Here is a 25,979-nt window from a genome sequence, read left to right as displayed (position 1 = left end):
TCTCTCTTCCTCTTGTTGTTCTTGTTGAGGTTTTCTTGTTCTTGTTAAAAATTACGCGAGGCACACACACGGGGTTTTCGTGAGGGATGCACCTTTATTCTGATTTTTTTTTGCAGCCGGGGACGGCTGCGAGCTGTACAGGGGGGGGTGATGTAGAGGTGTAATTGCACATGGCTACGAATGTTGAGGCGTGATTATGCATGGCCACGGATGGCCAACAAACACAAGGGGCGGGGTTACGGCCGTACACAAGGGTGGCGCTCGCACCGACGTCCGCATGTGTATCCCCCACGGGCCCCCCCTTGGGGGCAAGTCCTATAAAAGGTGATGAGCCGAAAGGCTCGGGAGTCGGGACTCAGCTTTAACCAGAGAAGAACGAAGACCTGCTAGTATAGGCCCCGGAGCTCCCCTGGCTCGCTGTCCTTCTAAGGGCCGACCAGGGCAAGCCGGTGGCGTGGCCCCGAGAGCCCAGACGAAGCTGGTCTGGTGACTCAGGGAGCCGGGATCCCAGCTTAACCAAGCTGGGACAGATAGCCTTCCTTAGTCCCGTAGTGGAGGAGTTGGTATAGGCTAGAGGGGTTAGCTGTCGAGAAATCCCTGTAGCCAAGTGACCTGTAATAACTGTGTTGGTGTAATAAATAAGTGTGCCTCCGATCCTGTCGTCAAGCCTCCATATATACTTACTACACATGTGAAGATTTACTTTGGAGGATAACACGGAAAAACACTGACCGGACCCAATTATGTGGCTTAACCCAAGAGAAAAAGTGTTTGAAAATGCCCAGTCAGCTGCACAGCATGAATTCTATGGCAGGGTTTTTGCGGTTCCCTCAGTAGCAAGCAATAAATTAGAATTAAAACAACCAAATTGAAATTATCGGAGCAAAAATAATCACGTGACAGAAGAAATATAAAACAGTGTACAAACATAAACAATACAACAGACAAGCTGAGGCTTACCTGGGCAAAACAAGTATAATATTAAAATAACATAAACGCATCCAATATTTGATTTAAAGCTTTTGTGACTGCAGGGATTCATCTTCTTGGTTCTTTCGGTAAAGTCACGTAGAAGGGAAATATTTCTGCAATATTTTTTATATATATTTCTGCACGTATTTCTGTGTCATATTTCTATATTTCTGCACGTAGAAGGGAAATATTTCTGGAAATATTTCTGCAAGCCATCTGGCTATCATGAGAGATTCGTTCATGAGGCGATCCACATATACAAACACAGAGACAATTTCAACCGAGAAGATGGATTCTGGCTTAGCAATCATTGGAAGGAGGTAATAAACCATTTCGGATCTTAACTGATTGTGTTCACGTTTACGGTGACTTTCAGACCGCGTTCCACTCACTGGCATGGTGCAGTGTGCAGAGTAATGTATGGTGTCGTAATTGTACAGTAAACATATAGCAGTATGATACACATTAGGGTGGGTAGAATAATACATAGTGTTATATTAAAATGGATAAGGCAGCAACTGCAGCAGCAGCAGCAAGTGCAGCATCAGCAGCAAGTGCAGCAGCAGCAGCAACTGCAGCAGCAGCAGCAACTGCAGCAGCAGCAGCAGAAACTGCAGCAGCAGCAGCAACTGCTGCAGCAGCAGTAACTGCAGCTCCCTTTGATGCTGTTAATCCTGTATAATGCACATGCATATGCAGTACTAATCACATCCCTGCATTTCCCATAAATATGCTAAATTCCTTTTGATATGCAAATTCCTTTGTCAATGCGCCCAGCTTATATATATGCTCCAAGCTCGTGTGCTGCTTCATTCAGACTCTGTCGCCTCGACGGACCTGGTTTTCACCTGAGGACGGCTGCTTGCGTTGTGGCCGAAACGTCGTGAGAATTGTTTTATTATGTTTTATTTTTATTATTTTATTACTTCCCTTCTACGTGACTTTACCGAAAGAACCAAGAAGAAGAAGAAGGGAAATAATAAAATAATAAAAATAAAACATAATAAAATAATTCTTGTGGCCGAAACGTCGTGAGAATTATTTTATTATGTTTTATTATTATTACTTTATTATTTCCCTTCTACGTGACTTTACCAAAAGAACCAAGAAGATGCATCCAATATTGTAATATAGATCACATGTTTGGGTTCGGCCATGTAACGATCTACAAACATCGTATCTAATTGCTACATTTGGCTGTGATGTACCGGTGAGCTGGAACAGTAACACTTGACACGGTAAACGCTTGTACGCATCATAAATAATCTCGGCTACATCGGGTGGTGGAGGGCTCCAACGACACAAAACAGGCAGGATGACGTGGCCCAATCCCCCAAAACTGGATATGAACCGAGCGTAAAAATGTCACCGAGAATAGGTGACGGACCTTGAGTGAGGTGTGCAGCATGAAGGGGGAGGCGTTGGCGGCCCACTGGCGCTGCAGAGTGGCGCAGCCACGCTGCGTGAACACGTAGCGACGAGAGACGAGTGGGTGCGCGTACAGCACGCACCCCGAGGTGGGCACCACCACGCCCTTCCTGTTCATGTATCTATGCAACAAACAATCGTAAATGCAAAGTGTCAGGTTTAGTACATTTCATACGCATGCTGTCATTCTTAAAGGGTATGGCTATCACAAAGGAAGGCCGTGCTTGTGTCTTAACTTGTCGCCTCCACTCCCCCTACCCCACACCCCCACCCTCCCTGTCTCTCCTCCCTGGCTCCTCCCCCCTTCTCTTGCCTATATAGCCTCTTGTTGCAACAGCCCTTTGCCCACTTCAGCAATTGTTTCTTGCTGTGGTTGTCCCACCTGATGATGGACGCTTGTGTTGCGCCCGAAACGTCATGATTTAATTTATTTTATTTTATACCTGCTACGTGACTTTACCGAAAGAACCAAAGAGGAAGGCGCTTAAGTTTCAGACAGTTTGTGCCCTACAATTTTCCAATGACACCACGGGATCTTTAACGTCCACCGTGAAGTAGACGGTGCATATTTACTGGTAAATACACCTGCAGTATTAACCAGGGCCGGCCTGCCAAACTCAAACCACAGGTCTCTGCAATAAGTGGCAAACGCGCAACCGCTGGGCCATGTCACCGCCCATGTTACCAACAAAGCCAACGCGTATTGAGATCAGGTCACCTGCAGAGAGCACACATGGCACAGAGGCATGTCTCTGCAAGCACAATCGCGTGCTTGCTCAATGTCTACAATACAATACAAGGTAATGGCAAGTGTTGAAATGTGCTGTTCAGTGATGGCGAGCATGGAAACGTACTGTTCAGTAATGGCGAGCATATCTTTCCGCACATTTTTCTCCTCTTCTTTAGAAAGCTGCACCCTCTTGATATCCACTGCACCCTCCCCTTGCACACTCAGCCTGTACACACACAGTGGAGAGAATGACATTAATGGCACGACAACCACAACAGCAGAATGACTAACTTTTGCATGTGTAGTGGGTAATAAACTGGAGGAAGCTTATTACAACACCAACAGACTACAACACAAAGGGGTAATGGCCCCTTCCACCCGATACTCTATGTAGGGAGTCCCCTGGACTAGCTCGCCTCTTACTGGCTATCACTACACCTACACTGCTTGGGCTTGAGTCCTCTCTTCACTGGTTATAATCTGGAGCTCTCACTGGTACGAGCTCGAGCCGCCCGAGCCAGGGGTTCGGCTCTGCCCATTGGGCTCTTCTCTTCAGGGCTCCAGGTGAGGCTCTTCTGTCTACGGCCGTACGAAGACCGAGCTGGACCCCTCGGGGAGCTGGCTTTTATACAGGGTCCCGGGTCACTCTGCCCCTGGCCACGCCTCCCTTCCAGAACCTTCTCCAAGGGCCTGGAGAATGACCTCATCCCCCAGCCCCCTGCCTGGGGTCTGGGGTCCCGACCGTTGGTCACGATGCTCCCCCACCAGGGATTGCCTAGGGCCAACAGCCCCTAGTACTGCCGGCTATGAGTAGTGGCGATGATGGTCAACCATGCCACTACACATGTATGTTGAACTTCTTTCGAACCCTAAGTAGCCAACTATGCTAATCGTATGTGCAGGGAAAGACAATGTAAAAGCAGTTCTCAATAGGATAATTTCCAAAACTGCATTGGAGAAATAAAGGAATATAAACGTAAATGGAGACTATGTTAAATATTTCAGGTTTTCTAATGAGACATGTAGCAACCAATGGATACAAAGCATAAAAGTTTGACTCGAAAACATAAGTGAGTGTCTGTTTTGATCTACATATCAGGTAAAACTCACCGAATAAAAACTTCTTTTTTTATACTCTGACATGGTGACATGTCACGAGAAGGGATGATGGACATGGGTAATAATCGAGTGGGGCAGGGAAGGAACGGAATCCGTCCGGGAGTACGTCCACTGAGGAGATGGAGTGATTACAGCAGTCCATGTGAAGGTGCTGGGCAGGTTGTTGCGTCAGAGACGTGAGAGGTTGCAGCGGCTTGGGGAATCCGTCGTCCCGCAGTGGATAGATCGTGGCTGATGATGGTGATGGGGAATGCAGCATGCCTTCTCTTTCTTACTTGATTTTGAAGTCTGCCACCGCAATGACCAGCGCCTCCTCCAGATGAGGCCAGTTCACAAACACGGGGCGACCAAGCAAGGTGGCAGCCAGCTCCTCCGTCGCCTGCGACACAGCGTACACAACCGTCACCCACTCCACCACCGCAACGCCTCCAATACCAATGCGCAAATTACTAATGAGCCGAAAAAATTACCAATGGCGCATTAAACACTTGTGCACATGACAATTGCATTTGTTTGGCTGTGTCAGGTGGTGGAGAGTCTTACAACACTCAGACTGCCATTCGCCTCCACTAACCATCAAATCTCACGTGCACATGGGCACCAGCTATCGAGACTGTCTGGGGCCAGGCTCAACGGACGTTTAAGCCCCCTGATGCACTGTCCATGTCCACCATGTGACTGCGGAGCTACTCAAGAGCTGCCCACGTTGCTGAGGACTGCCCCTTGCATATCGATCTCTGATAGCGGACGCAATTGGTCAACAAATAAATTTTGCGCATGCAAGGACACATGCGTTACCAAGTGGTTCTCACGATCAAATTCCGCTGCCCAAAAGCACGTGCACCACCCTACTTTTGCTCTGTTAAATATAAAGTAAATTTACATTCGAAACAATCATGAATAAACTTTCATAAAAGTACCATTTTAAATGTATTCGGTATTTTACCATTTCGTTGTTCTTGGGCAATACTTCGAGGATGATGCTCTCTCCTCTGCTTTTGTGCTGGAACACCGTGACGCCGGCCTTCTTGAAGTAGAACTGCCGACAAAGCCAAGAGGAGAAGCAGTGATTGCCTTTACAGCTCAGTGCAGGCAACTGCCAATTTCCTTTTGGATGGATTTATTACCGGGTACTGAGCCATAAGGCATAACATGCAACCATTTCGAAGGGTACGTATTGTTATTCTGCACGTAATTTTGTGTCAGATATTTAAATAATCTTGTGACACAGCAAATAAAGTAAAGTGGTCACATGGGTAAACATGCCAATTGGTTTGTTTTTTCAGCAAAACCGGATTTTTTTAAAGAAAGTAACATTCACAATCTTACACTTGACGTTTCACTGGACATTACATCCGGCATGATCAGGTGTTAACAAAAGCTCAGCTCCACTTACACTCAATTTGGATTACACAGAGCTACATTGTTCCCTGCTGGACATCCTACTGAAACTCCGCGTCTATGCGACAGCCCCGCACTGTAAGAATGGCGTGAATACCAATTGCACTCAATTGTTCATCACTATTACTACCTTGTGTGGGATTTGCTTGAGGGTGGGAAAGCCCGGGTAGAAGAGGGTGGGGGTGGAGTATTCCGTCTGCGGTTTCCTGGTCTTCACGTGCCAGGCGTCCATGGGCACCTCAACGCACCTGGTACCAAGGAATGACCCCATCACACCAGGTGTTAAGCCGTCAACGAAAAATACCAACAACTCGTCCACAAGTTACGACAGGACCGCAATCAATTAGTGTGAATGCAGAGAAAAGTCCACGTGATTTCCCCTGCTCAAATAGGCATTGAGGTGGTGCTCATCTTCTGTTTACAGCCCTGAGCCAGCGGTGGAAAGTGCCCATTCCTATAGCGAGGGTATGTCTATCCCTAAGACAACCACTGCAGACTTTGCCGCAAAGTGGAACTATTAGTTTACAACCCCTCAGGAAGGGTTGATGGGCTGCGTCAACCCCCACCAGGCTTTTCATTTGCAACCTTCTGGATGTGTGGTGCTCGCTCACCCGCCAAGCCAGCTGGCCGGTATCCGTGAGGGTTACACTCATACAGCCATTTGTGGCTGCAATTTAATTTCCTGTATTAACTCACATTAAGGATTTAAATGAGTTGAGACTATTGGCACATGTTAAGTGTGGGCGGAAGATGGTTACATGTTGCAGCGGTGATTTTTTAAAGATCAGAATCGTAAATACCAGAAAGGAAAGCCTTGAAACCTCTATGGCGAGGTGTATAAAACGATTATATTCACATCTGTGCCGGCGCTTGGGTCTTCCCAGTTCCATCGTGTAACTGCTCTACCCTGGCGCAGAGTGCTGTCTGCAGTATCTCCGATGCAAGACCAAGTATTCTGTTATTCCAGTATAGGGTCACAGAGCTTAGGAGAGTGTTAACAAAAAAACTGTGCTCGTAAAAAGATGTGTGAATATATTCTTTATTTTGTTTACACTACCCCCGTGCACACGGCTATCTCACCTGGGCGTTCTGCTGGACAGGTACTCCAGACACGCCGAGTGAACGTTCCTCTGGCGTTCCTCCTCCGTCAGGAGGTGCTCGCACGACTTCATCGCTTCCAGGAGACGTTTCTGGGGGACAGCAACATCGTTGTGATGTGCTACATGAATAAACCACTTGGGAAGAGGCGGCCAACTTACCGCGCTAAAACCACATGTAATCTTGATTTGAAGCTTTCGTGACTGCAGGAATCCATACTCTATGGTTCTTTCGGTAAAGTCACGTAGTTATAAAATAAAAAAATAAACATTTTATTTTATACCTACGTGACTTTACCGAAAGAACCAGAGAGTACCACATGTAATGTTACTGGACGTCAACAAAGCAACAAGAAAGGAAGTCTGTGGCCTTTGAGTACACAGAGGTTTTTCGACATTTCATGGCAGAACAGGGAAAGAAACTTGGATGATTGAAAAAGATCCGGAGCGGAGGTTGACATTGGTGCGACACAACATGATGTGAGCATGTGGATAACGTTGATGCAACTGTACAAGTGTATAAACCCCTACAGTGCACGTGTTGGCTGTGTCCTGCACGGTTTATATACGTGCACGCAGCATGCGTCTTTGCGTGCCTCGCAGAATGCACGGCGATGTACGGTGTACACGGTCTCACCTCGCAGATGAAGGGCACCAGCACCACGGCCTCCCACTCGTGCTGCTTACCATTGAGATCGGTGTTGAAATCTTTAGGGTAGAAATCGTGCAGCGGAGATGTCTCATCCGACACAAGGCTCTGAGGAGGAACATTCAAAACGATCAGACTTAGGTTCAACGGAGAAACTGTGTGTGTCAAGCATCAATGCTGAGAAGCTTCTTTTGGTTTAACAACACAGAGGTGTGTAGCATTGCATTATCCAGCCCACAAGCTCAACAGATCTGAATGTTGAGAAAATGTGGCCATCCCAAAAAACAGGCAGCAGTGACACAAAGATGACTGCGGGCTGGTGTCGTGCCCTCTGTAGGAAGCCCCCTTTCATCCACGCTGCAGTGGATACCAAGAGATATCAGGAGACAATGGGCTCTTCATTACCAAGGTATTCCGTGCCCCAGCCTCATAAGACAATGGTAATTCACTCACCTAGCCTTGGATTTAAAATGCCTCAAAATCATAAAAAGTGGCTTACGCAACACAATACGAAAGCAGGCTCTGCGTGCGTCTTCTTTTTATTTTATTATCCTTCCGTTATGGCGTGCTGCAGAGATAACCAACTGCGTTTGGAACAGCAGCAACAGTTCTAAAGCGAAGTCTAGCTTCTGTAACCGTTTGACGGCGCTGGCTGCGAGCTGGTGAAATGCATCAGTGCCGCCGTTCCATGGCCTTGATGGGCATCAGTTGACTGTGTGCTCGGGTGTTCTTTTTCCGCTCCACCGTGGCAGGCAGAGACACTCGTGAACACAGGCAGACACTCGTGAACACGCAGGCCAGCACAGAGGCACGATAGCACCCCAATACACACCTGGTAGGCTTGTGGCAACAGTTGTTTGCTCAGAGAAGGCAGCACAGCTAGGAGTTGTTGATAGGGCAGGAAGGGCTGGCCCAGATTTAACTTAAGTTCCAGCTTTGAAATTCCACGCACGTCGGACACAAATGGGGCGTAGTGGTAGGGATAGAACCTGAATGTGTAATCACAACCAAAAAACACAGCAAAAGCAAATGACCATCGCTGGCTGGTAACAATCACAACTATAGACTGAAATGGATGTAATATACTTGCAAAACAATGTCCATATCGAATAAATACATTTATGAATATGACTGTTGTCAGCACATGTGAACAGCCTTACCTTTCCACTGACAGTGATCCCAGCACTAAACTCACACAATTAAAATGCAATACTTTGAAAGGTATTATGTACTTTAATTATGAAATACCAAGGCTCAGCAATAGGGCAAGTGGCGTAATCATCGTAAGGTTGTGAGTTAAAATCCTGGTTGGGCACTGACTCAGCCCACAATCCCTCGGGGGTCCCTAAAATGATTGCCACTTTGAGGGGAAGCCAGCTGTGTTTGTTCTGTGGACACGTGCCCACCCCCCCCCCCCCCAATAGACATGTGGAAGAGCTTAATACCACCACCCATTATATCATGGGACCTTTTTGCCAGTATCACAGTATGAAAATTAACAATAGGTTCAATTCTTTCTGGCAATAAAACAGGTGTTAAGATGTTCAAACACCAAATAGAAACCTTTGGCAAGGAATCAAGTCTGCATTAACCACACGTACTTATGTTGAACATGCAAACAAACATGCTCTGCTAATATATGTGTAGTGACATAGAATGAGCTATGTAGCAGCATAGCGCTGGCTGCAGGTGGGGAAGGGGATCTGTGGTTTACAGCAGCCCTGATGTCAGCAGGCCACGTGATACACCAGATGGGATATCTGGGGGAAAGATTACAGAAGGGGCACATGGGGGAAGCCTGGGAGCCCGCTAGTAGGTTCTAGAGAGAGGGCGTAGCCGGGGCGGAGCGAGGCCACGCTGGGAGCATAAAAGGGGGCCCTGAGCGAGAGCTCGGGGCTGTCGTTTGGAGTGGGATCCCCGCCGTGCTGTTGAAGATCGTCGCCATCGTCTCGTCGCCATCGTCGCTGTCGTCTTCACTCGATGTTGCGCTGCTAGACGGTAGTTGGCCGTCTCGGTTCAGCGCCGTCAGTGTTAGACGGCTAGCGTGTGTATAGGCTAGCGACCCGCGTAGAGTTGTGTATAAACGAGCGACAGAAGAGTGTGTACCAGCGTAGGGTGTGTATTGTGCAAAGGGTGCTCGGTTAAATAAAAGTGCCTCCAAGTCTTAGCGTCTCCGAGTCAAGTCACTACATATGCATTGTCTTTAAAACTGATTGGCCAACACCAGAGACAGCCTTCTATCTGTTTTCTGTTGTTGCAAAATGTATACATTTGGTGTTTGAACATCTTAACAACTGTTTTATTGCCAGAAAGGGTAAAACCTATTCTTGTTTTTCATACAACCCATTATCTTCCTGAAGACAAAACAAATAAACACACTCACTCACCATCCCCATGATGCCACACCGTTGTAGTAATAATGCAGGATCCACTGAATGGCTTCCACGTAACACAGAGCTTGTTTCGCCAAAAAATCGCTGTGAAAATACGTTCAAAATAAAATAGAAACGTTCAACAAGTTTACTCGTGCAAGATTGCGAATGTGTCAATGCGCAGCTGCCGGCTAAAGGTTTTACTTGAAATGAAACATCACCCCTACTCAAAGGGGTATCAAAGCACTGTACCAAAAAATTCAAAGACCACTCATGTCATCGTCTGCTGGATTAAGGCTTTCCCAAGCTATCGGTATCCCTCAGTATTGTGATGCAACAACGCACCCAGCTCCTAAACGCAGCTTCAGTTCATCGCTCCACCTCGTTGCCAACTAAACCTAAGAGCTGCGGCCTTGCCATGGGTTGGACACGCCACCGCTGGTTGGGAAGGCCCTCCACTCGAATGAAATCTGGAGTAGACTTTGGTCGACTATTTCCACATTGACTTGATAGGTTGAAAGAGGTGGGCATACCCACACTTTAGACCACCACACATCACCTGCAAATTGAATAGCTGTGGTTCTACCCATTTATACTGCCGGATGGACAGAGGCCAGGGAAATTTGATAAATTTTAAGAAAATTTCCCCATTGGTAATGAGAATAAGAATATTTTTCATGATAAAGATTTTTTGGGTTAGATGGCGTTATTTTTATAAATGTGTCATAACCCTCCACCACCCGACATGGCCAAACAGTAAAAACGTGTCACGTTTTACAAAGACAAATAGTTCAGCCCGCCGGTGTGTTGAAGAGTGAATCAACATAATTTAAAATTTAGAGTACGACGTTTCGCTGGTAATTACATCCAGCACCATCGGGCAATTTGCCCTCTACTGCGAAATCTTTATTTAGACTAGAGGAATCCGATAAGCTATGAAGCTCTTTTTCACAGATGTTTAAACAGCTGTGCAGGTTCACTCTGGTGCTGTAAGAATGAAGTTGAAGATGAATACAGGGAAACGCCTCCTCTCCCCCTCTGCTCAAATTAATCTAAACACAATGGTGTACCATCACTTCCTGTCGGCCAAGTCGAGAGAGAATCTACCGATTGACGACTGCTGTTCATCTTATATTACACCACCGGTTCCCAACCATCCCGAGCCGTACGCACCACTGTCAACCCGCAAGACATGTCCGCGGACCACCATGCAGTAATACATCTGGTGCTTTGTGAACAAATTGGTATTGCCACAGTTCTGTGGACTCCTTGCCATGGCATTGAGTATCACAGGTTGGGAACCAGTCTTTTGCCATGCTCCAGTTTTATTAAAGTTTATTCCAAGTTTCTTACGAAATATACTCCACATTGAATATCAAAATATATCTATGGCTATATTTAAATATATATAATTAAGGCATTTGCACATTTGGCAAATGACAATAACACGAAGCTGAGAACATTAAACTAACAATTGTATGGTGCGGTAGTAATGCTTGTGCCTCATATCAGGAAGAGGTACGATTCCCAACTCGGGTGCCCTTCAGTGTGGAGTGTCGATGTTTCCCCCCCCTCCCCCCCTCCCCCTTAACTTGTATTTAAGAGCTTGTCTCTTGGATTTTTCCTCACTTGATACAGAAAATTTAGCTGTGACGGTCCCACCTGATGACGGAGACTTGTGTTGCCTCCGAGACGCCGTGATTTATTATTTTATTTCTATTATTAATTCTATTATTTTACATTTTAATTTTTTACCTACGTGACTTTACCGAAAAAACCCAAGAGTATGTTTTCCCCCTGTTCTTCATGGAGTTTTCCCTGGGTTCTACAGTTTCCCTCCCATAACTAAAAACATACAATGTAACTGGTATTGGATATCCTAGTGCCGAAAAAATACCTGAAAATTACTCAATTTGGATCACAAATAGCAACATCGCCCTCTACTGCGAAAAACTTGGAAGGCAGGACCCCACCTGAGAAAGTCTTGACACTTTCCTGGGTGAACAAAACGTCGACAACACAAAATAAAAACCAACCGGTGCCAGTGCAATGTGCTGCGTGCCAGTGGGGACACTCACTCAGTGACAGCTTCCACCTCCATCTTGGTCATGTAGTAATTCCGCTTGTAATGCGCAAATTCCAGCTCAAACAGCTCATCCCTTTCCCTGTCCTCTGCAATGCATCGCGGGACACAGTGTGCGAGTGAAACCACATTCACCGACGTTGCCAACTTACAGCGTAAACTACGAGCGCAACGCCTACGCATCTTTAGAATCCAACAAGTACAACGCACACGACGAGACGCAGTGTCTAGGGCAGCGGTTCTCAACCGGCACGGCAAGCATCGCTCCACGCTTCTTTGAGCACTTTTAGTTTTGTCTTGTTAATGGCCATGTTTTTGATCCATATGAAAATAGCAGGTAGTACACAAGGATTCAAAACGATATTTTAATTAGTTTAGTTCATATTTCCAGAAGCATTCCCACCTGCTCTCGTCCTCGTTATGTCATGTACTGTATTTGATTTTGGCCTGCCTCAAATACCCTTAGCGTACACAACATGATGTGGGACTGGGTCGGGTTTTTGTTACACGCGTGCCCACAACGCGCTCATCGTACCTGGAATCTGTGAGGCACTGACTCCGTCCCTCGCCGGAGGATTTCCCATCCCCATATGAACCTCCAGAGGAAGCCGAGACACATCATCCTTCTCCTGTGAAGACACAACGCATGTGACCAAATGAAAATACCTTGTGACTATTAGACGTGCGGATGCTGTAAGAAAGGGGAGGATGTTATGGGAGTGCAGTGGTCCAGTTGGAATGGTATTCGACAGAGCGCCATACAGGCAATTGTCAAAACACCAGGCACGTTTCCCGTACTTTTTCACAGGAGCGCCAGTAAATGGGTTTCATCCCGGCACTTCCACATTTACATTTCCCCCACTGAACGTGAGTATAGAGCATTACAACTGTTGTTACAGCTGCTAACTTACACATTAAATGGTGGCCAAGATAAAAGCAGAACTAACATTTTAAACTTTTAGATTTTTTTCGGGCTTGCATGAATAGGATGTGTGTGTGTTTTAACAGAATACATAGTTTGACCAGGGAAAGTTTACCAAGCCTATAACAGGGGAAAAGACAAATGCGTTATTTACAAGTGAACAAAAAATGACCAACATCTTTACCTTCTCTCTGTTTCCAGTTTTTCCTTCAAACCATTTCAGATCAACGTAGACTTCATTGAAGTGCTCTCGGTCAAACTAGAAGAAACAAGACGCGCAATGTCTTCGCTTTGAAGCACAACGGTAAAATGCACATCTGCAAACACAACGCCAAACCATTCCTTATTTGATTACTTTGCTCGATTAAGATGGGCCATTCGTGAAATGATGTTGAACAACATTTTATATAACGGTATATAAGACGTAATGGCCAATTTCCTCAGACGTTGCATATTTGAAACCAATCTCCAAAGTCTGCTGTAACAGTATTCCACCTTGTGACTTTTGGTCTTTCCCTTCGGTGCCATTCTAGTAGCGGTCTCACGACCCCCACACCTGGCACCCCCCTCAGAGCCCCTCTTGCTGGTTATGAACACAATGCTTTCTTTCTGCGTTTTATCCCAAACTTCCACGTTTCTCACCATAACCTGCATGGCACCTTTTTAACTCTTGCTATACTCACAGGAGCCCCCATCCACAGCATGCGATGCACGGTGCACGCAAATATACTAATACCCGCCGTTCGCCACTAAGTGATGGTGACGTCACCATGGTGCCTGTGCTTGGCCAGGTCACTTAGAGGCCACGTGAAGTATCGAAGACTCGCTGATAGGAAGTCATGGGACAGACCCAGGTGCCATGGGCGGACTGACCGAGATGACTGACAGATGTACTAGCTGTACCCCCTACTGCGCACGCATATCAAAGATCCCCCATATAGCCTTAACAGACTGTAGGGGCAAGTGCTGTTAGCGAGCACCTATGAAGGCCGGCATGGCACACGAGGGGGTGGGTGGCCAACACCACGCACGGCCGCCTTTGTCTCCCCAGTGGCGATGTTTACACACCGCACCAGGTACTCATTTGAGGCTGAGTCGACCTAGGGGAGGCCCAGGACCGGTTCAGATAATCGTCACTGATGTTGGCCGTGAGCGGGAATCGAACCCGGGTCGCCAGGTTTGTAGCGCAGCGCGCTAACCGCTACACTATCGCGCATATATACACACACACGAATGATGCACCACTGGTCAATAAACCTCACTCAGGGAGTTACGAACGCTAGGGATGCAAACAAGAAACTCGCTCATAAATGTACGAATTTTTTTTCAAGCAATCGCACTCTTTGATCTCGTCCTATAATGGGCGATGTCATCAAACCTGCACCCAGTGGATCCCAAACATCATCCAACACAAGGGGAGGCTTCGCTCTTTAAATGTTTGAGATGTGATGCAAGGCGTTTTGAGTTGCCAAGGCCTTTAAGCAACACATTGTAAATACCACTACAATTGTTATTTATGTTTATATCTCTAAGGGGTGCTCTGGCAGCCTCCTAGCATCTCTCCGTGGATAACTTACCTTGGAGAGCGCATCGAGGTACTGTTCAAACCGGGGCAGGTTCAAAATCCCCGATTCGTTGATGTAGCCTGAAGAACAAAGACAGAAAAAACATGAGTATCATGTGTACCTTGAAACAACAGTCGCTGTCGACTTCCCAAATATTAAAATTACGATGCTTCATAACTTAATTTTTGATTTAAAGCTTTCGTGACTGCAGGGATTCATATTTTTGGTTCTTTCGGTAAAGTCACGTAGAAGGGAAACAATAAAATAATAAAAATATAAAACAATATTTTTATTAATAATAAAAATATAAAACAATATTTTTATTATTTTATTGTTTCCCTTCTACGTGACTTTAGCGAAAGAACCAAGAATATGATTCATAACTGCTATTTAGTTCAGTTCAAGTAATGATCTGGCTAAATTAATGTCATAAGAGCCTCCCCCACCACCCAACATAGGCAGTGGTGGTATAACTCAAGCAGCACACACTTTGTAATTAACTTATTCTCATTTACAGAGTATAGCCCGCTAAACAAATGCTGTTGCCTTTAGAGAGCGACCGATCAGCATTGTTGAATCCAAAACAGAGAAGCAAATCAGAACAAACATTAGAGCGTCCCATTTGTATAATCTATCTTGCATGTTGTCTTGTTTGTCCTGGCACATTCACACCGTTGATATAAAGTGACCTTTTTCAAATACCTGCAAACAATTGTACATCCTTATTCTTACGTGCACAATTTACTATTTTCCTTATAGTTCTATTTCATTGTTTTTGCACCAATTTCTACGTGATTCTAGATTTGAAGTTTTCATGACTGCAAGGATCCATACTTTTTGGTTCTTTCGGTAAAGTCACGTAGGTGAAAATAATAATAAAATAAAAAAGTGAAAACAACTAAATTAAATCACGACGTCAAAGCCATCTCTTTGGCATACCTCAGCAACTGTTTTCGCTGTGGTGGTCCTCACCTGATGAAGGATGCTTGTGTTGCGCCCGAAACGTCGTGATTTAATTTAGTAGTTTTCACTTTGTATTTTATTTTCACCTACGTGACTTTACCGAAAGAACCAAAGAGTAATTTCTACGTGCTTCTTTCTTGTACTCGTATTTACGTTACCGCATTTGTCATGTTGGTGGCCCAGGTAACTCTTGCAAATGTGACGACCTTGATTTCTCAACTGGTTAAACAAAATAAACTTCAACGCAACCTGAGCGAGGCCAGGCTTAGTCAATCACCATCAAGAGTGGGAAGCACTTTGATGTACGTGCGATAGAGCAGTGGAAGTGCATCCTGGGCAATGTGAAGGTTGGGCAGGTTGGGGATGAAGTCGTTCCCAACGAGGAAGCCCATGAGCACCCAGTCATCGATCACGTGCTCCACGCTGAACGGGAAGGGCAGCAATGCCTGTCGCACAAAAAAACACATGAGTGGGCCAACAGAATGGCGCTCTCTGTGCTTAAAATATTCTGGACCGTTACATAGCGCGGCAACAACGTCATCTTAACCTGGAGGTTATCGCAGCCGATATTATGATTGATATTGATTTTTGGGTTAGACTTTGAAATGATCTGGTCATAACTTTTGTCTGCACCTCGGATTAGCACGGTTGGCTACGTACGGTGTGAAATAAGTTAAACATACATACATACATAAGACCCTTCACCACCCAACATAGCCAAGCAAATTAAATTGCCACGTGTACAAGAGTTTAATGTGGTAACTATTGTTTTGGCTCGTCAGTAAAGTCAAAAACTAATTTATCAAAATGTAGCTAAATTTAGTTGTAAAAAGGATTCAACTCACCAGAGAGTTGAAACAATAATAAACGGCACGCTAAACACTTGTACACGTGACAATTCAATTTGTTTGGCGGGCTGCATTGGATGGTGAAGGGTTAACGACAAATATTCGGCCAAGCAATAACGTGGCCTAATCCAAACATCACTGTTATCTTCTCAATAAGAACGCACATATTCACGTAAAAACAGACCTTCACAAGAGAACTCACTGTCTAAGTATCGTTTAACTTTCTGAAAAATTAAATTTTTTTTACCTTCAGCTCTTCGAACTCGTACTGGAGATACTCCCGCATGAGCGAGAGGTGCAGCAGGTGAAAGGTCGTTTCTTCTGGCGCCACGCTCCTGATAAACAACGTGATGAAAAGTATCCACAATCACAACATTTATAAAGAAACAAAATAACATACGCCAATTATTACCTTCACATTCTTTAGCTTTCCAACCAATTAGAGTAGCTGTATCAAGTAGCTGCCAAATGCTACATTTTGCATCAGTAGCTGATCATAAGTCACCATTTTCAAACGTAACTGTGAACAGGTGTGGGGACTTGAGAAGTGGACAATGTGTTCCTCTGGCTTCACATGCTCTACTGCAGTGGCTCTCAGGCTTTTGAATTGAGGGCCTCCCAATCAAGACCACTGGGTCCCCTGGCCCCCCGGTCGCTCCACTCATTAGCGCCTCTTCGTCACCGCATCACCTACTGCAGTCAGCTACGTGCGTCCCGACTCGTCCGTTACGCGTGACATCACATGGCCAAGACCCGAATTTGAGGGGTTTAACAGAAGGGCTCAGATTCTGAAGCTGATAGCGCATCATCTAGGCATGCATTCACCCGACAAGAGCAATTCGTTCTTGGGTTGTGATGTCCTTCACGTGCCAGTTGCGGTCTTCGACGGTTGTGGCTAAGAATTGGCGACTATGCATGCACCAGTAGACACAATGCCAGACGCTATAGGATTTTTATATTCTTGGTTCTTTCGGTAAAGTCACGTAGAAGGGAAATAATAAAATAAAGAAATTTTTTTTATTTCCCTTCTATAAAAACATTATTTTATTATTTCCCTTCTATATAAATATTATTTTATTATTTCCCTTCTACGTGACTTTACCGAAAGAACCAAGAATATGAATCCCTGCAGTCACGAAAGCTTCAAATCAAAATTTTATAGGATTTTTGTTTACTATTCGTTGGGACCTAAAATACGAATCCGATGTTAATGACAACATTTAATGAAGTTTTGAAGGGTCCACACCGGTTATGATGAGCAGAAAGAGGAATAAAATAAACAACACCAACCGTTTCTGCGACTTTTTCCCCCCAAACCGCACTTCTTCACGCAGCAGGGAGAAGTGAGGCTCATGCGAGGTGAGGCCCAGCATGATCTACCAAACACGTTTGGAGACAAAATGTTCTTCTTCACAAGCAGGATTTAACAGGCAAATATGACAATTCCTGCTCGGATTCTTGGTTAGGTCACGTGACGATATGGCAAAATCCGTGTTGCGAGACCCTCCACCACCCGACATAGCCAAGCTAATTAGGCTGTCAGGTCTAAAAGTGTTTAACGCCCTAATAGTATTGTCTCACGTCACAGGTAAGTCGTAAATATATACTTGCTATGTGTAATTCAAATTGAGTAATTTGCATGTTATTTTCAGCACTGGGATATTTAGCCAATATCAGTTACATTGAATGTGTTTTTAGCGATGGTAGGAAATTGCAGAACCTGGATGAAACCAATGCAGGATGAGGGGGGGGGGGGGGGGAGAGAACATACAAACTCCAGAGAGGGGCTTTGGTTGGGACTCGAACCCAGGACCTTCTTGTTGTGATGCACAAGTATGACCACAGCACCACCCAGCCAAGCTAAACGTGACCCAAAACCGAGGACTCACCAGGTCGGCGTCAAGGCCGTAGAGGCAGTGCCGAGTGTTGGGGTCGTGATCGGCCCGGATTTTCTGAGCTCTGATGAACTCCATGATTTTGTGTTCTCCTTCGCCGGGGGTCTGTAAAGGGATTCATGGAGAGTGTCGCCACAGAATACGAATCTTTATTTAGGCTGGAGGTGGAAGGCAAGGAGCTATGAAGCTCTTTTTCACAGATGTCCAGGATGGGCGGGTTGGCGGGTTGGCGAGTTGCAACAAACAATACAAAAAAGACGATAGGTGTGCAAAATAGAGATAATATAAGCAAGTCACGAAATATAAATAAACATAAATAAAGTATATCGGTACAAAATCCTTGCCGATTTTTCAACACAAGGACAATTCTGACAACCGAGCTATTAGATATGTATGACCTTTCGTTTGAAACTGCATCAAGCACCTTCAGGGACAGAACTGCAGGAAGTAAGAAAAACTTAGCTGAAACAATAAGTGGTGTGTTAATTCTTTTTACCCATGACAATTTAATTTGTTTGGCTATGTCAGGATGGTGGAGGGTTTTATGAAATATATTTGTCTAAATAACTATATGGTCGAACAAAATGTAATAAACTTAATATTGGCTGCGAAGACTAACTTGTTAAACTGAGATTTCAATGTCTGGCCACTTTGTTAAAAAATGTAGAGGCCTTAGCACAAGAGCAGAGACAAATATACATTATACACGCCACTCATCGCCTGTAACGTTAGATTTAAGAATCAATATTAACTGGATGAACTGCTGCACAATTACATTCCTGCCATATTGAATCTGAATACAAGTGAGACAGCTAGTGCACATCTAAGTGAGAAGGCATGCGAGCGAGTGTGAGGGTGAAGTGGGTGAATGAGCGAGTATATGCATGAGCATTGAGTTGGTGAGTGTATGAGTTGATGAGTGAGTGAACTAACAAGTGAGTGAGAATGTGAGTAAATGAGGGAGTACTGAGTGTGTGAATGGTGTGGGGGAGCGGGAGTGAAGCGGTTAGCGTGCTGCGCAACAACCCAAAGACCTGAGTTCGATTCCCACTCACGGCCAACATCAGTTGAACCAGTCCTGGGCCTCCCCTAGGTTGACTGAGCCTCAAATGACTATCTGGTGTGGTGTGTAAACATCACAACTTGGGAAACAACAACTTGTGGTTACGACCACTCACCTCCTCGTGTGCTATTCCAGCCTTCATAGGTACTCGCTAACAGCAAGTACCTATGCACCTCTAAGTGAAAGATCTAGTGGTCGCCGGTTTGATCTCACCTCTCGGCAAGGCAGTTAAATCAATGGGGTGGGAAAAAAGAATTCCCCAGGAAACAGTTACAGATTCTTGACTTTAGGAACTGATTTTGAATACGCTCACCAGTTTACCGGTTATCGCGTAACAACTCTAGTAATGACACGGCATACCTCGTGGCCAGATAAGAACACGGTCACACCATGCCACAGGCGGTCGGTGTCCAGCTTGTCCGACACGAAGCTCTTGAGGCGCTCTTGCAGCCGCGCCATGAAAAATGTGCCTGAGCAAAGAAGACGTAAACAACAAACAGAACCACAAGCTCACAAAAAACATGTGGGAACTGCTCTTATTAATCTGACACAGGTTTTCGCAGTCAATATTACGTGTCATAGATTTATTTTTTTGGGATTAGGCCACGTAATGATCTGGGGACACCAATCTTGAATACATATATTAGGAAGCCAGGTCAAGTGACATGGTTATTCTGATTTCCTGGATTCTGGGCTGAAGGTGCTTGGCGCAGTTTCAAGTGAAATGTCGTATCTAAATGCGACCGCAAGGCCATGGCACTGCCCAATGTTTCATTTAAGTGCTTATTTTCTCACACGTGCACATATGCTGAAAACCCATATGCTCCTTTTTTAAGTTGCTTTGTTAATGTCCAGCTCTCTGACACAGACATCACTCTCCCAACAGTAATGCCATGGCTAGCAGACCCTGATGTTATCATTTAGCTCCGGAACATATTGTCATATCCAATACAATATGATTACCTCGGGTTCCATTGCTATTGTGTTCATGTCATTAATCGACTCGAAGTTCATCTGCTTGAACTGGTGCGATGATTAGGCAGCTTCTCACTCGTCTGTTGTGGGAGCCATATGGCCTACTGGAGGCTCATTGAGCTTCAATAGGTGCGGTATATAACAATGAAAACTATATAGCTATATTGTTGGTTCTTTCGGTAAAGTCACGTAGAAGGGAAAAAATAAAATAATACAAATATAAAACAATAACAATTCTCACGACGTTTCGACTGCAACACAAGCAATCATCATCAGGTGTGAAATCCACAGATTCCACAGATTCACACCTGATGATGATTGCTTGTGTTGCAGTCGAAACGTCGTGAGAATTGTTATTGTTTTATATTTGTATTATTTTATTATTTCCCTTCTACGTGACTTTACCGAGAGAACCAATAATATGTATCCCTGCAGTCACGAAAGCTTTAAATCAAAATTAACTATATAGCTCTTAATTTAAATTGGCCAAGCAATACAAATCAACATGAGAAATTGTAAAACTGAAAGTCACCATCATTCCAAGGCCTTGCTCAGTAGTAATTACTTAGTAGTAAAATTAAAAGTACAGTTGAATCTATGAAACCATTCCATTCCTCTCACCTGGTGTAATGCAGTTGGAATCAAATCTTTCCTCAGTGGGGAGGACTTCACCTTTTTCAATTGCCTTTTTTATTTTATCCTCAGCTTCCTTAGCACTTCTGCAAAGCAAAATGCAAGGAAGAGGTCATCAATCATTCATGGTAAATACACAAACCTCACATTCAAACCAAAAACGTACATATCTGCTCATACAGCCAGTTGTGGTTTTTCACTTGAACAAGCACCACCAAATCACTCTGAATGAAAAATCCTGAATTCGAGATGATTCAAGGGTAAGCAGAACCAAGCACTTGGTTTGATTAGACCCTCCGGCATAGTAGGCTAAATAATAAGCAGCATTAAGCAAAATACAAGGATCAAGCGAGGCTAAGAGCGACACAACCCAAACGTAAAGGACCACATGTCTACATTTTACTGGTAGGAACCTCCTGGTTACACCAGCTCACAGGGGATTATTGTGTCCATCGTGCAGGGAGGGGCTCGGTGGGGAGCGAAGGGTGGGAAGGGGCTGGGTGGGGAGGGGAGGGTGGGGAGGGGCTGGGTGGGGAGCGGAGGGTGGGGAGGGGCTGGTTGGGTTGGGGGTGGGAGGGGTGGGGCTGGGTGGGGAGGGGCTGGTCACCCCGTGGTGCCCTTATAAAACTCAACGTTTAACCTACTCACGCCGGCTCGTGCCCACCCTCACAGTTAGGCATATTTGCGGAATACACCACGCCGCCGTTGACCCTGGCCATTGACCGAGCAACCCAACGTTCCTACCAGCTCCCTCCGCAGGAATGTGTTTTTCTGAATGGAGTATAAAGTTTCTGATCCACTCCCTGCCATGCAATAAGCATCAGTGCACACACCTGAATCGCCGACCACGCTGCTGGTTCATCTTAGCCCTGGGAGCAACTCCGTCCACAGCCATGAAAAACACTTTTCTGGGTTTGATTATTCTGAACAACACCTGCACAAAAACAACAACAACAAATGTATGGGCAATGTAGTAAGCATGGCTAGCATGAGCTGCAATGCTATTATCAGCTGTTTAATGCTTGCAAGGCATATTTAGTGTTGTAAACATACCGAGAAAGTTCACAAGTGTATTTTGAACAAATGCTAAATCAGCGGTTCCCGACCTTTATGGACCTGCGCACCACTGTCAACACTAATTCTTTGCGGACCACCACGCAGCAATAAATCTGATGTTTTTTTAAAAGAAAAAATGGTATCTGCAAAAGGTCCAAAGAAACACTTCCCATGGCCTTGTCGACTACCACTGGTATTGCTTGTCCATTAAAATTAAATTAACGTATCAACTGTGTTTTAGTAGTGTACAGGCACATACAATCACCCTGCTGCTGCTCTATATAAGACCGGGAGCCAGAGCAGAGCCTCACCATTCTGGCGAATTGCCCGATGATGCTGGATGCAATTACCAGCGAAACGTCGTACTCAAAAATTGTAAATGTTGTGGTTTCACGCTTTAACACACCGGTGGGCTAAAGCAGTGAACTTTTTGTCTTTTGTCAAAGTGACACTTTTTTACTGATTGGCCGTGTCGGGTGGTGGAGAGTTACGACACATTTATAAATAACGCGATCTAAACCCAAAAACGTTGATTATGAATAATATTGGTCGCAAAAGCCTACGTGTTAAACATACATACAAATTTAAGAATAATCATCAAACTGCTTTTTAACCAAAATACCATGTCCACCAATGTTGTTGCGTGAACTTACAAAATGTTCACAAACATAAATGACGCAATCTTACACGGGGGTTCTTCTTCAGAGCAGAAAGAGCAATCTGAACACTAACCTACACTTTGCAGAAAGTATTCTACAGTGTGGTACAACCACTATTGAATTCCCCACAGAGTGGTACTTGTTTTATCAACCCCAGCAGTTATGATGGGCCGAGTTAACCACCAACCATGATTTGAACTGGCAACCTTCCGATTGCAAGCCGCTCATTCTTCTGCCAAGACACACCTGTGTGCGTTAGAATCTACACGAGAACGTTCAAACATCCCAGCAAACAAAAATAACTCGCTGCATGTAGGCATTTGAGCACCCAACCCTGCACCGCTGTGGCCACGGTACGCACCTCAATGTAGTGGAAAATGTCGGAGAAAATCTTCTCCTCGGGGATTCGCAGGTGCACGTCCGTGTCGTCTGGGTGGGAGCACGTGTGGATGATCCCGTTCATGTCCAGGTACAGGTTATCGAATTCTGGGATCTGTGAGAAAACGAATTGAATCGGTGAAAAACCGGTATCACAATGTAACACGATGTTTGACTTCAACACACCACATTTACATTACACATTGCTCAAAATAATCATGAGTGTCGCTGTGAGAGATATAAATAACAACAAAATATGCAATGTCTACTTCACATGTCCGACTCTCCACAGAATGTCGTAAACGTCCCATCAGCCGCACGCACGGCCTATTGGGGAGTGCCGTCATTTCAGCCGCATCGATTCAAGTCAAAGCAAACACTTGATCGGTTTCGACATTTAAGTATCTCATCATCAGTGTCAGGCTTTGCTTGAACCAATGCTGGTGAACTGCCAGATGTTATCGGTGGAGTACCCTGCAATTACGATATGGGGTCGTCCCATCCAGTTCGACGGAGAATAACATAAAACAACGCGGCTACTGGTTAAGCGATGTCCGAGACGGTGAGAATTACGCGCCCCCAGAGGATTGTGCGGCTGATGTGTGTGAGAAATGCGTTTATATTGGACGTGGCAAGATGGGTGTGTAGGAGAGGCATTGTCCCCGCGTATTTATACAGGACAGCACTTTCTGAATTAAGATGTCATTAAAGTGAGTTTCACTCTCCGGGTGATGTCAGTGTGTGTACCGTGCTGTGTGCGCACTGTGTGTGGAGAGTGAGTGGGGAGTGGTGGGGAGTGAGTGGGGAGTGAGTGGAGAGTGGTGGTGAGTGGTGGGGAGAGGTGGGGAGTGAGTGGGGAGAGGTGGGGAGTGAGTGGGGAGAGGTGGGGAGTGAGTGGGGAGTGGAGAGTGGTGGGGAGTGAGTGGGGAGTGAGTGGAGAGTGGAGGGGAGTGGAGAGTGGTGGGGAGTGAGTGGAGAGTGTGTGGGGAGTGGGTGGAGAGTGTGTGGAGAGTGGGTGGGGAGTGAGTGGAGAGTGAGTGGGGAGTGAGTGGGGAGTGAGTGGAGAGTGTGTGGAGAGTGAGTGGGGAGTGGTGGGGAGTGAGTGGGGAGTGAGTGGAGAGTGGTGGGGAGTGAGTGGGGAGTGGTGGGAAGTGAGTGGAGAGTGAGTGGAGAGTGGTGGGGAGTGAGTGGGAGTGGTGGGAGTGAGTGGGGAGTGAGTGGAGAGTGGTGGTGAGTGGTGGGGAGAGGTGGGGAGTGAGTGGGAGTGGAGAGTGGTGGGGAGTGAGTGGGGAGTGAGTGGAGAGTGGAGAGTGAGTGGGGAGTGAGTGGATAGTGGTGGGGAGGGGTGGAGAGTGTGTGGAGAGTGAGTGGAGAGTGAGTGGAGAGTGGGTGGGAGAGTGAGTGGAGAGTGTGTGGGAGTGAGTGGAGAGTGAGTGGGGAGTGAGTGGGGAGTGAGTGGAGAGTGAGTGGGGAGTGAGTGGGGAGTGGTGGGGAGTGAGTGGAGAGTGAGTGGAGAGTGGTGGGGAGTGAGTGGAGAGTGAGTGGGGAGTGGTGGGGAGTGAGTGGAGAGTGAGTGGGGAGTGGTGGGGAGTGAGTGGAGAGTGAGTGGAGAGTGGTGGGGAGTGAGTGGAGAGTGAGTGGAGAGTGGTGGGGAGTGAGTGGAGAGTGAGTGGAGAGTGGTGGGGAGTGAGTGGAGAGTGGTGGGGAGAGGTGGGGAGTGAGTGGGGAGTGGTGGGGAGTGGAGAGTGGTGGGGAGTGAGTGGAGAGTGAGTGGTGAGCGGTGGGGAGTGGGGGGGAGTGTGTGGCGGGGAGTGGAGAGTGGTGGGGAGTGAGTGGGGAGTGAGTGGAGAGTGGTGGGGAGTGAGTGGTGAGTGGTGGGGAGTGAGTGGAGAGTGGTGGGGAGTGAGTGGTGAGTGAGTGGAGAGTGAGTGGGGAGTGAGTGGTGAGTGAGTGGTGAGTGGTGGGGAGTGAGTGGGGAGTGAGTGGTGAGTGAGTGGAGAGTGAGTGGGGAGTGAGTGGTGAGTGGTGGGGAGTGAGTGGTGAGTGGTGGGGAGTGAGTGGTGAGTGAGTGGAGAGTGAGTGGGGGAGTGGGGAGTGAGTGGTGAGTGAGTGGAGAGTGAGTGGGGAGTGAGTGGTGAGTGAGTGGTGAGTGGTGGGGAGTGAGTGGTGAGTGAGTGGGAGTGGGGTGAGTGGTGGTGAGTGAGTGGGGAGTGAGTGGGGAGTGAGTGGTGAGTGAGTGGAGAGTGAGTGGGGAGTGAGTGGGGAGTGAGTGGTGAGTGAGTGGAGAGTGAGTGGGGAGTGAGTGGGGAGTGGTGGTGAGTGGTGGTGAGCGATGGGGAGTGAGTGGTGAGTGAGTGGTGAGCGACGGTGAGCGAGTGAGCCGAGTCGGAGTGAGGAGTGAACCGAAGTGCGATGCGGGCCCTCACCTGGTGCTCCTTCACAACCTCGCTCAGGCACGGGTACCGCTCGCTCACCCAGCGGTAGAACTTGGGCACCCCCATGGCGTCGCCGGCTCTCTCCCCACTCTCCGACACTCTCCCCCCGCGTCCTCCCCTCGCTCTTGTCGCTCTCTCTCTCCGCTCGCTCTCTTCTTCTATCACCGCCCGCTCTCTCCGTGCCCAGGCCCGAACCTCATGACGCAATCCGCCGCCCGGCCCACGTCACTTCCGAGAATTCCCGCGCGGGGGGATTTGACGTCATCGCCGCGGCAAAGGCGTGGCGATGACGTCAAAAACGTTAAGATAGACTTGGGGGTGACGTCACGGGGAAGGGAGTGGAGCCTCGCGACCAACTTGCGCGGGGTTCGTCACGGGGAAGGCGTCACACAGCGCGGTGGGCTGCGTGACGTCACGTCACCGCCGAGTGTCAGACCGCTGCGGCGTGACGTCACGGTGGCTCACGCCCGAACTTTCGGGCGTGAGACGGAGGGGAGTGGGGCTAGGGGGGGGGGTGAGGAGGGCTAGGGGGGGAGGGGGGAGGGGTGAGGAGGGCTAGGGGGGAGGGGGGAGGGGTGAGAGGGGCTAGGGGGGGAGGGGGGGGGTGAGAGGGGCTAGGGGGGAGGGGTGAGCAGGGCTAGGGGGGAGGGGTGAGGGGGCTAGGGGGGAGGGGTGGGCTGGGCTAGGGGGGAGGGGTGAGAAGGGCTAGGGGGGAGGGGTGGGCTGGGCTAGGGGG

At 46.9% G+C, this 25,979-nt stretch overlaps 1 protein-coding gene across 4 annotated transcripts in view; it reads right to left on the bottom strand.

The window, feature by feature from the left end:
* XRN1 (5'-3' exoribonuclease 1) overlaps window positions 1-25,432 on the bottom strand; it is a 47,277-nt gene extending 21,845 nt beyond the window's left edge. For 2 of the 4 annotated variants that reach the window (XM_061547762.1, XM_061547771.1), the window contains exons 1-22: window positions 25,235-25,426; window positions 22,792-22,923; window positions 21,549-21,649; window positions 20,704-20,801; window positions 19,468-19,577; window positions 18,039-18,149; window positions 17,440-17,525; window positions 16,397-16,484; window positions 15,579-15,747; window positions 14,351-14,418; window positions 12,958-13,032; window positions 12,387-12,480; window positions 11,847-11,940; window positions 9,784-9,873; window positions 8,229-8,385; window positions 7,385-7,504; window positions 6,731-6,840; window positions 5,781-5,898; window positions 5,196-5,288; window positions 4,525-4,628; window positions 3,255-3,356; window positions 2,360-2,522 (exon numbers count right to left, since the gene is read on the bottom strand). In XM_061547762.1, coding sequence (XP_061403746.1) covers window positions 2,360-2,522; window positions 3,255-3,356; window positions 4,525-4,628; window positions 5,196-5,288; window positions 5,781-5,898; window positions 6,731-6,840; window positions 7,385-7,504; window positions 8,229-8,385; window positions 9,784-9,873; window positions 11,847-11,940; window positions 12,387-12,480; window positions 12,958-13,032; window positions 14,351-14,418; window positions 15,579-15,747; window positions 16,397-16,484; window positions 17,440-17,525; window positions 18,039-18,149; window positions 19,468-19,577; window positions 20,704-20,801; window positions 21,549-21,649; window positions 22,792-22,923; window positions 25,235-25,309 — 2,358 coding nt within the window. In that variant the 5' untranslated portion in view covers window positions 25,310-25,426. Of the gene's footprint in view, window positions 1-2,359; window positions 2,523-3,254; window positions 3,357-4,524; window positions 4,629-5,195; window positions 5,289-5,780; window positions 5,899-6,730; window positions 6,841-7,384; window positions 7,505-8,228; window positions 8,386-9,783; window positions 9,874-11,842; window positions 11,941-12,386; window positions 12,481-12,957; window positions 13,033-14,350; window positions 14,419-15,578; window positions 15,748-16,396; window positions 16,485-17,439; window positions 17,526-18,038; window positions 18,150-19,467; window positions 19,578-20,703; window positions 20,802-21,548; window positions 21,650-22,791; window positions 22,924-25,234 lie in introns of those variants that run through there. The other 2 variants (XM_061547779.1, XM_061547784.1) reach the window with 2 other exon arrangements.
* Between the last annotated feature and the right edge of the window lie 547 nt (window positions 25,433-25,979).

The sequence above is a fragment of the Lethenteron reissneri genome, chromosome 9, assembly GCF_015708825.2.
Source record: "Lethenteron reissneri isolate LAM-NWPU_2019-01 chromosome 9, ASM1570882v1, whole genome shotgun sequence".
NCBI classification, from domain to species: domain Eukaryota; kingdom Metazoa; phylum Chordata; class Hyperoartia; order Petromyzontiformes; family Petromyzontidae; genus Lethenteron; species Lethenteron reissneri.
This window is presented reverse-complemented; position numbering and strand designations above follow the sequence as displayed.